The following is an 11,301-nucleotide window of genomic DNA, read 5'->3' as shown; positions in this document are numbered from 1 at the left end:
ACCGAGCCCTGCGGGACCTCACTGCCCACATCCCTCCAGGTCGAATAGGACCCATCCACCACCACTCTCTGGGTGCGGCCCTCCAGCCAGTTAGTGACCCATCTGACTGCGTAGGCATCGACACCACAGTCTCCTAGTTTTTTAATGAGAATGGGGTGAGAGACTGTGCCAAAGGCCTTCCTAAAGTCCAGAAAGACTATATCCACCGTGACACCTACATCCAGGGATTTGGTGACCTGGTCATAGAAGGCCACCAGGTTGGTCTGACAGGACCTGCCTCTAATGAACCCATGTTGGTTGCCCCCCCAAGCATAGTCTCCCCTGCTGACCCCTCGTGGACATGCACCAGGATAATTTTCTCAAAAATTCCCCAGGACTGAGGTAAGACTAATGGGCCTATAGTTTTCTGGGTCCTCCTTCCTCCCTTTTTTGAAAATGGGAACCACACCTTTTCCAGTCCTCTGTCACATCACCAGAGCACTACGAGTGCCATTGTTAAAACTGTATTTAGCACAGTAAACATTCACAGTAGTTAGACTTACTAATATATATTTTTTATTGTAAGCTTGCTAGTTCATTAATTTTTAAATAAAAATATGCAAAACTAGTTTTCCTTTCCAGTGAGTAACCTGGGGCAGAATCCTTGAAAACTCTGCCAAGTTACATAAGAGACTATCTAAATCTCACTAATTAAGATTTTGCCTCAAAAAATGTATGCCTTCCAGCCACCAAAATGCAATTCATTGTGCACACCTGGCAGAGAGCATCCGGAAAATTCAGAAGCCAGTGTTGAGCAAAAGAAGCGTAACACAGGAGATGCCAACTCACCTTGGTCACCTTTTAGTGCCCAGCAGTTCTTTACACCCTTGTCCAAGGTGTGAGAAAAAAAACCCACCGAGATTTATCGCTCTCCTTCACAGGCATCAGGAAACTTTTAGAGTCGTTTCTATTGACTGGAGGTCAACACCAGAACACAGCAGAGAATTAAATTGTACAGAGCATGCCATGGCTTGCCATGCTCTCTACCCTTTCCTTCACAGAATATCTAAATCAGTGTTTCCCTAACTTTGGATACCTGGGACATACTTTTTTTCTAAATTAAAATTGGTGGCATGCTTCACTTTCACACCAGAAAAGACACACACACACATACGCACATAACCACTACATAAGTCTTACACAGACACACAATAATATTACATAAGACTTTCGTAGTGATGCCCAACCTTTTGACCCTGCGGACCAGATGAGTTGTGCTGGCTCACTCTGCAGGCCCGCAGGGCTGATCCTGCTATGCAGGCCCTGGAAATCTGGCAGTGGAGGAGTGGTGGTAGTGTTAATTATCATCATTCCCATGTTTCCAGCCCTGTAAGGAGCCCTGCAGGCCATATCACATCACTCCACAGGCTGGATCAGATACAAAGCATCATTTTTCACATCACACTTCTGCCTCTCTTGTGGCACCACAGCACGTTCTTGGGAACCACTGATCTAAACAAACTTTTCCTGGAAATCCTTTTCTGGACTCCATAATGAACATAGCTGAAAAAGTTAAGGGACCACAAGAAATACCTGTAAAATCGTGGGTCCAGACAAGAGGTAAAGAAGGTAAGGAGGCAAAGAACAAACATCAAACATGAACTTTTGCTCACTCTGAACACTGCAGGCTGATCCCACTCCGCAAAACCACCAAAATAACTTGTTGAGGTAGGCACCATTTCGTAACTCAAGACCTTGAATCCTGAGCTAAAGTTACACTCTTAGGCAAATCAAAAACCTAAATTAAAAGCATTTTTGTAGTGCAGCTACACATAGGGCCTGGTAAAGGTACCACTGTATTTGGCACTTCACTCACTCATATCAAAGACAGTCCCAGCCCTGAAGCGCTCCCAGTTTAAGTAAATGAAGGAATGAATTTTCACTTCATTCCCAAGCCTACTTTTCACTGTGAATATATTACGATTAAGAGACAGGTTAATTTAAAATATAACTGATGTCTAGTAACTCCATAGGCCTGGACAGGATGTTTAAAAGTTGGGAAGATTTAAGATTTGGGGACATCCCTAAATGTCAGAGGGCAAAATCCTGACATGAAGGGCAGCCGGCAACCTCACAATCACCAAGAAACAAAATGATTCCTACAAGCCTGCAGTCCCTGGACAATAATATTAGGCTCAGTCTTTACCCATGCCACTTAATGGGTTTATCCAAGTTTTTTTGTCAGCAGGATCTCTCAAAAACGAGGTGATAACAAATAATGAGAGCACAATTTACCTTTGCCTTCACAAACAAACCTCCTTCCAAAGGTCAAATGACATAGAAAGAGCAATGATCTAAGAGACTCGGTAAGACTATGACCCCCAGACAGATACTCTCCTGTTTAATCAGTCCCCACCAAGTCCCAGGACCTGCTGGTCAACCTCCTCCCAGCCTTAGCCAAGCTAGCCATCTATCTCACCAGGCAGGAGACTCTGGCTGGGACGACCCTAGAGGACCGTGGGGCCGCTTTCCTGTCCTTGGTCTGATCCCATCTCTGGGAACAGCTTCATTGGGCAGTGTCCACTGGCTCCGTTGACACATTCAAGGGCACTGTGCAACACGCTTTCTCCCCAGTGCACTAGTTTTAAACCTTTGACCTCCACTCCTGTCCCTGTTTTATCATCATTTGTCCCAAGAAATCAGTGACGCGTCCCTAGTGGCTCCCTCATCACGGGGGACTTATAGTTTCACCTGGTAAGCTTAGGCCTGTGATTTCCCAAAGGCATGTTAAAAGGCCTGTTAAAAGGTCCTGCCTGGCCAACGTTCGACTGTCAACCATGGCTTTCACAGTTGTCCATGTGGCCTAAAACGTAACACCATGATCCAGAATGCCCCTCATCCACACGATCCCGTGCAATTTCAACGTAGCCCACAAATAAGGACTTTGAGCACTGCTTTCCCTCCAGGTAATTTCCAAACATTTTCTTGTAACCTAAGGACTGCTCTTGCTCAGTTGTCAATCAAAGAGGACAACTGAAAACCAGACAGGAGGGTGGGCAAGTGGGGCCACTCCCCACAAGGACTGGTCACATATACATAATGTGCCCCACGTGGCAGGCAGAGCTGGATGACAGGCAGGTACAGCCAGGACGATGCTTTCACTGCAGTGGTCCAGGAGGCACAGGACAGGCAAGGTCACATAAGGCCCCACCTGCCCCTCACACTCCAGGTGTGATTAAGCAGTGAATTGCAACTGAAGTGGCCCCCCCCCCCGGGGAAACAAGAGAGGAACCAGCCACAAGGTTAGTCCACAAAAACTGTGGACTAAGGGGCGAGCCCACAAGTGCTGACTGGTGTCAGCGCCAGCTTGGAGCAATCACACCTAAAGGCTAAAAACCTTCTTGGTCAGTGACTTGCCACTATGGGCCTGCAAGTGGGGGCAGGACGAGGAGCTGGAGCTGCAACTTGCGGCTGGTGAAAGGGGACGGGCTGGTCCCTGCTCTAGGGACAGGGGTGAGAGAGATCCTGGGGGACCGCACCTCGCACGGCACGGCACTGCGCACCTGTGGGGAGCAACAACACCTCAGCGGCACGGGTAATCCTGCCCTGCAGCAGTGTCACTGACAGAGACATAATCCGTGCTTAAAACCACTTGTACGTGTCCGCGCAGGGATTGAGAGCTCCAGGAGCTGCCCCAAATCACCAACCCTAGAGCGGCGCTGCTTCCTACCCGCCAGAGGAAGCGGTGGGGGAGGCCCTGTGGCTGGGACCCAGTCAGCTGGGAGGGGCACCCCCACCCGCCATAACATTCTCCCCCAAATACCCCCAACCCGGCCCGCACCTCACCTCGGAGCAGCGCCATGGTCAATCTGCCCACGCCGGAAATCGACCACCTCTCCCCCGCCACGACCTTTCACCCACTTCCTCCCGGCCCCTCCCCCACCCCCGGAATTGCGCGGCTGTTGGAGGGCGCCGCTGCGGTGAGTACGGGCCGGGGGAACGCGGGTTCGTGTGTGTGTATTCTATGTATATCTTTTTATATATGGTTTTATAAATATATATATTCATATATTTATATATATATATATTTATTTGTATGAGGGGTTGTTCTGGGGGCGGTTCGTGGCTCTGGAGCCCAGCCGCCGTGCGCGGAGACTGTTGCAACCGTTTGGATTCGAACGTTGGAACAGTTGGGATTCAAACGCGCTGCGCCGCTGTTGCCTAGCAACGGCCCCACCCCGCCCGTCTGAGGCAAGGGCGGTGACCCTAGCCGGGGACAGGGAGGGCTTCGTCGTCCCCTCAGGCCGCTTCCGGCCTTCCCAGCCTCGGCAGGGACTGGAGGAAGGTGGGGCAGGACAAGGTGGGGTGGGGGAGGAGGCAAGCCCTGGTCCGTGATGAGGAGCCCACTGCGCAATCCGAGCTGCTGGCAACAGCATGATGGAAATAGTGTTGAGGAAAGCACCTGAGACCAAGGGCAGGGTGAGCAGCAGGGGCAGGTGGGGCTAACACCCACCAAGCAACACTCATCCCCTGCCCCGCTTCTCTCTGCCGCAGGAGATGCCCAGCGCAGGCCGCAGTCGTGGGGCATGGCAGAAGAGGGGCCACACGTGCGGCAGGGAGAAAGGAGCCGCGGGGACGTTACTCTGGCCGAGCTGCTGAGACCTTGGCGCAGTCTGTGTGCAGTGGGGCAGACGTATGTGCGACTCGCAGCAGGGGGAGGTGGGTTGGTCTGTGAGGAGCTTTGCCTTTCTGTGCGGAAAGTTGCTGTAATGGCAGGAACACCGCCTTGCACCACATAGGCCTCTGCTACACGTTAAATGCGTTACACGCTTGACTGGGCGATTACGTACTAAATTTAGATTGGTTTCAAGTGCAAAGTAACTATTACACAATGAACTGGTCAGTCGTACAGTAATTGCCACACATGCAAAGTAATTGTTAGGGAACTGGGTTCGCTATTTGCCACAGAACAACATGGTAAAATCAGACTTCATTTTAAGGAGAACAACCTGGGGAAAGGTGGGTTTCTCCTTGCAGATTGGTAGAGCTCCAGCCTGCAAGGGGCTGGGGGGAGCAAGAGGAGGGTGGTCAGGCAGGGGCACTATGTGCATGTGTGCACATACACAGGCACGTGCCCACCAGGCAGCAGTGGAGAGCAGCTCTCACACGTAAGTCTGGGGGTGGGATTGAGGCCCCCATAGTGAGGGAGAGTTGGGCAGGGCTGGGACTGCTGCCCAGCCAGGGTGGGGCCATGCATGGCGGCAGAGCCATGGGCAGCTCGTCTAGGGGCTAGCAAGGGGACAGGCTGCTTACTGTGGGCTGGGGGCTCCCTGCCCTGCTGCCCTCCCTCTGGGGCCTCTGCAGCCCAGCTAGTGGGGTTGGGGGTTTTTTTTGTTTTTTTTTTTTTTTACTGGTGCTAGTTTGCTGTACTAATGCTTCCTTTTCCAAGGTGGAATGTGAAATTTTAAATGCAGGATAACAGGATTTAATATTTCTTGCTGTTTAATAGGTATTGTCGAGATTCATTTGCCAGGCAATCTTGAAACAGCTTTCTATACTAGCCACAAATGTTCATAAGAGAAAAAGAAAGGACTTTGGTTTTAAACATATAGTTGTGCATGGCCATGTGCTCTAGGTAGGGCTGCAAATGTTATTTTCAGATCTATTTGATGCTCCCAATGTGGATCCTGTTTTAATAGCCTCAAATTGCACATTACCATTGGTGGTATTTAGTCTGAAAAAAAAGAAGGTGGGGGAAGAGGAAGGAAGGAAGGGGAAGGAAGTATTGACAGTTTTCAAATGTACAAAGGGCAGTTATACAGGAGGAGAGTGATAGACTATTCTCTGTGGTTGCAAGGTACAGGGCACAGAGTAACAATTTTAAATTGCACCGCAGGAAACTTAGTTTGGATATTAGGAGAACTTTCTTACTCTGACAGTGGTTAAACATTGGAACAGGTACCCAGATGGATTGAGGAATCTTTGAACTTGCAAGTTTTTAAGAGCAGGTTAGACTAACATTTGTGTATGATGCTAGAGAGAAAGAGCCCTATTAGTCTGAATTCAGGCAGAAGGCAGGACAGGGTGCCTGGCACGTTAAAGACAAATTCAGAGACACAAGCTTTTTTAGGTAACAGCCTAGTCAGAGATGATCCTGGCTTGAGCAGGGTGATTGGACGAGATCATTGTTTCTCACTCCATGGGTTGTGACCCAAAGGTGAGTTGCAAGAATATATGAAAGGGTCTTGAACAAACTAAAATTGGATTCTCCCTTAAAAGAGAAAAGTGTGGGAAATTATGGCTTTTCCCTTGCAGACTGTCAGAGTTGCAGTGTGCAAGAGGCTGCCTGGGCATCCCTTTCCCTCACACACTTCTCCCTGCCCCACACACTGGGAGTCTGGGGGTGGGGGCAGTGGGTTGGGAGTGGCCAAATGTTTACAAATGGGTCCTGGTATGAAAAAGTTTGATTACCACTGGAGTAGATGACCTCCTGGGGTCCCTTCAAGGCCTACTTCTCCATGATTCTGTATGGGAAAGCAGCTCTTTTCAAAGCAGCAACATGTACTTTGTCCCTGCAGGAGAAAGGTTTATCCCCTGCTGCTCTGTATTTCATCTCCCTCTCCCAGTGGGTTACTATATCTCCGCTGAGCCAAGGGAGAAATACCATCCTCATGGTAACAGCTTATCTGGAAGGCTCTGCAGTCCAAAGCATGCACTCTTGAGTTTTTAATTATTGTACAATACTTCAGTCACATTGAAATCACTTCCAGTGACTTAAATAATGCTTTGTATCTTACCTTTAATGGTACAGTCATAGGTAAAAGCTTTCAGCTGGATCATTTGTTACTGTTTAAAGTGTTCTCAAGTCCTCAACTGGAAGCTACTGTTGAAAAGCAAATAACTACTGGTACATTCTCAGGGTTGTCCAAAAAGTTGCGACTTAATTTATTCAAAAGTATTTATTTCATAAATTTTTATCCACAGCTGAATATTACAGTAACCATTACAAGCATTTTCCTATAAACAAAGGTGTAGTTTACAGATTGTTCAAAATGGAAAAATATTATTTTATCTGCAGTAGTATTTCATCTACACTAATCAGGATTCACCCTCAAGTAGCATTCAACTTCCTTCAGAGCAGCTGTACCTTCTGCTTAAGGTAATGAGACTTCACACACAAAAAATAGGCCTTAGATTAGTATCAGAGCATATGTTTTTGGATAGTTTTTCCTTTTTTTAATTTCAGTGGAGTTTGAAAGTTTGTATTTACTGGCACTTGTACTTTTAAAGAAATTCTGTAAACTTGAGGGGAGTATATTCTCTCAGGTGTTTCACTAACATTCACTCTTATCATTTCAGAAAGAAAATGTTTAGTTATGGTTATTATATGCAATTCAGTAAGAGTAGAAGTGAAGGTTTATGGTGCTTCATGCAATTTAATTAGATTGGCACATTTAAGTGCAGTCAAACTCATCTCAGTTCTAAACACTGTGCAATTATGTCAGTCTGACAAGAACAAATAAGTTTATATAGTCAGGTAATGGGTTTATACTGAACAGGGAAGAAAACATGACCTAGTGTTTGCAGATCTTTCTTGGACTGTACAAAATGAAGGCTGGATCTTGGAAATGCATAGAGAAGAGCTCAACTACACTGGGTTCAATTCTCCACTCTATTGCACAGGTCTTACAAGGAGACATTCAGTCCAGGGACTACTCAGGTAAGGTGGGTGTGTGTGTGTGTGGGGGGGGGTGGTGTCAATTCTGTTGTCCTTACTCATATACAGGCAAGTAGTCCCATCGGATTTAGGGGAGTAATTCAGTAAACAGAAGAGTCCTGCATGAGCAGGAGCTGCACAGTTTAGTTCTGCAAGCTGATGTTCTTTGCCTAAAGCATCTGGTATAATCATGACCAGTAGCTAAGAAGAGCAATTACAAAAAATGCAAACGAAAGGAAAAGGAACTGAAGCAACTTTCAGACTAAAATAAATATTTTGGACTTTGTCCTGGATGTCTTAGGAATGTCTCAAACACAGACTACACAGCACAGAATGCACGCATGAAGCCATGTGTACAGTCAGATATTTCAGTGTTATTTTCATATTAAATAGTAAACATTTCCTTGGAGGTTAGGAACATCATCCTTAGAAATGTGAGGCATGCAGAAATCAATGTGTCCAGTAATGTTTCTTCTGTGAGCTCCAAACACTTTCGCAAGCCTTTCCAGTGTAATATTTTATAAGCATATTTATAAATGTACAGATAATTCTTACGATTAAAAATCTTCCCACAGTTTAACACATCACAGTTACCTTAGTAACAGCTAAAAGGCACACAGTGGGAAAGTGCTCAACTTAACCATTAAAGACAAATCCGAAAAGCAAAGTTCTCAAAGCCATGCTCTCCTTTTGAACAGCTCTTTACATTGAAAGAAATGTCCAATTTTCAAAGAAGAAAGAAGGCATTCTGAACACAGCAATATTAGCTTTTTTATAGAAAAAGCCACAAGATATTTAAAAAACTGCTAACAGAAAAGATCATGTATATTTTAAGATATTTACTACAGAATCCTCTTCCAAATGCAACTTCTTGGATAGTTTATTACAAATCAAAACATCAAATCCCAGTTCCTATTTTTAAACCAATAGCTTGTAAGATTTTCTGGTTATAATATATTTAAATTATGTTCCTTGCAACTTCCATTTAAAGACTTGTGCCCCTAACTACATTTCATACCCAGAACGAGTATCAAGATGATTGTAAAAGAGGATTCTGCAGCTTTCTTTCCTTTAGTTTAATTGATGAGCATTAAGTTCTATGAATCCCTTGGGAGTTCTGCAAATTTACAGCAGTAAAGAGAGGTAGAGACCTGAAGAGCCTGAGAGGAAACTGCTGGCCTAAAATGAATTGTGAGAATAGCATCTGTGTCACCATCTCACTAAGTTCTGCTTCTGGATTATTTCATTTCAGTGAGGAAATGAGTTCATTTCTAGAAAAGAGGATAGGATCTGTTTGCAAACTAAGACACGATGAAAGTTTTAACACTTGAAGAGGTAGCTACAATAAATAAAAAGGCTACTGTAGACAGGGGTTGGACAGTGAGAAAGTGGGTTTGCTGAGCTACAGGCAGCAATCTGGTAGTGTGACCCTACTGTATATGGGAAGGAGATGAAGGCACTACTGAATATATACAGTAGATGCAAAGAGTCACGGAGCGTAATTTGGAGGTAGCAATGGTACTGTACAGGCAAAAAAAAAAATCTGTGCTCTATTATGGATAGTGGGTATAGGAAAAAGTTACTCCTTCCCCTGTTAACTGGTTTAACTGTATCCTTCACTGGTCAAAGCTACACGAAACCATAGTTTTGTTTGAGAGCAGGACTTTACTGTAGACATAGTCCAATACAACTTTTCACAGCACTCATTTCTTGTTTAAAATGTGCTTTTGATAGCAATATACATATATAGTACATACAGGACTATTATAGCGTGTGTATATACATAATTATATACATAATGTTCAAATTAAAACTCATTTCTTCTCTAAAAGCTGACTGGTATCTTTCTGGGTGCTATGCATTAAGAGACGCTACATTTTTTTCTAATGCCCTGGGTTGGCTGGATACTTAACAACAACTTTGTTAGTTGAATAGGACTTACACCAACTAAAAATAGTTTGAAAAATTCAAAGAGGCTTTGTGAAAGCACTTAGTCATCATGGAATTGCTGAGGTGCTAAAGGAACTGTGTTGCAAAGCAAGCAAGCTACCTATTTGGGAGTACTAGGGAGAAAAGGCTCAAACGCTTATAGTTCTAAGACTGCTTTGAAAGTGGCAAGTGGCCTAGCTTCAGTTTGCAAGCTGGAAAAGTTAGAAGTGGGGGAAAAAAAAGCTTACTGCTTTCATGCTGCCAGATCATAATTTACAAACACCTGCCACTGTCAAGTAACACAATCATTGCTACTATACAACACTGTTTACCTTTGATGTGTTCTCCTGGCCAGGATGGCATTTCCAGTGACACTGGGAATTAAAAACTAAAACAGATTTGTACTCTGAAAGTGATCAGTGAATGCTATAGAAATAGCAGACTTCTAATGAACAACAGGGAGAGGCAGTCTTTTGTATTGTTAAAGTCCTGTTGGTTATAAATACTTAACTGAGGATCTTATGTTTTAAAAGATTTGTACCAATTTTTTTAATAAAAATTTAAGATCACTGGTCATTTGTGTGTTAATAAATGGGCCATTAAAATACTAGCTGTGTTTTGTGTTAAACCAGATCTGTCTTTTGCCTCTTTTTAGCTTTAGAAAACAGTCAAAGAAATGTTTTATTACTAGTCTCTTCCTAGTTTTTTAGGCTCTGAATTTGCAGTAGTGGTTAGTAGAAGATTTACTTTGAATTAAATGGGTGAAATACTAATCCTATTGAAGTCAATTGGCATTTTTTCAATTGACTTCAGAACAGCTAGAATTTTACCCAGTGTGAACAGAACCAGAGATTTCACCAATAATGGGGTTGGTTTTGCATGAGTTAGTAGTAGAGGGACAGGTTTATGACAAGGATGTTGTTACTGACTCCAAGATCAAGGGGACAGCTGCTGCCTTCCATTGTTGTGTAAAGCACTAAAAGTCCACAGCCGTCCTTACCTACCCTGCAGCATATGGTAGCATATACCTCTTAATATTCTGGGGTAAAGCCAGGAGTGCAGCTTAGGATGAGAAACATGGGAAAAAAGCTACCAGGCCTCTGGAATTATTGCACCAGGAAGAAATGCTGTTGCCCATCACGAATGTGGGGATGGGAAAAAATCCTAATGGGCGGTCCTAGCCACCTCCCTACAGCACGCACAGAAGTAACACTCATTTTGTGGACAACAACAGTAACTCCCCCAGAAAATGAGATAAAATCCTCCTGGATGGAAGCAAAAATCATCTCAAGTCCATCACTTCAACCCTTGTGACAAATACTTATTTTTTAGTTTCTCAGCAGACCATCCTGGTACCACAATTAGCAGCAGAAGTAATGAGATGCAAAATTACATCTCTGTATAGAAATAAGTTAATATGCTCAAACCACCTGCTCATCAAGGACATAAGTTGTTTGAAGCCAGAATAAGTGTGTAGAATTTTGTCTTAAATTTTTAGCTGGGATTTCTCCATAGCTGTGTATGAACATCTTCCACTCACCAGTGTCTGCTGTGTGTGGTTGTTGGCAACTCTTATGGACTTTGTACTATTTCAGCATGAAATCAAGCAGTAAAAAAGTGTTTTCAAGTATTCTTATCCAAAACTGGAAATTACCAAAAAAAAAAAAAAAAAAAAA

At 44.4% G+C, this 11,301-nt stretch overlaps 1 protein-coding gene across 2 annotated transcripts in view; it reads right to left on the bottom strand.

Moving 5' to 3' along the window:
* ACAA2 (acetyl-CoA acyltransferase 2) overlaps window positions 1–3,863 on the bottom strand; it is a 20,574-nt gene extending 16,711 nt beyond the window's left edge. The window contains exon 1 of one of the 2 annotated variants that reach the window (XM_019531777.1): window positions 3,826–3,863. In XM_019531777.1, the coding sequence (XP_019387322.1) occupies window positions 3,826–3,841 (16 nt within the window). In that variant the 5' untranslated portion in view covers window positions 3,842–3,863. Of the gene's footprint in view, window positions 1–3,542; window positions 3,647–3,825 lie in introns of those variants that run through there. The other variant, XM_019531776.1, reaches the window with a different exon arrangement.
* Window positions 3,864–11,301: the final 7,438 nt, after the last annotated feature.

The sequence above is a fragment of the Crocodylus porosus genome, unplaced genomic scaffold, assembly GCF_001723895.1.
Source record: "Crocodylus porosus isolate Cpor-Errol unplaced genomic scaffold, CroPor_comp1, whole genome shotgun sequence".
NCBI lineage: Eukaryota > Metazoa > Chordata > Crocodylia > Crocodylidae > Crocodylus > Crocodylus porosus.
Note: the sequence above shows the minus strand (reverse complement) of the source record. Positions and strands in the feature narration are given on the sequence as shown.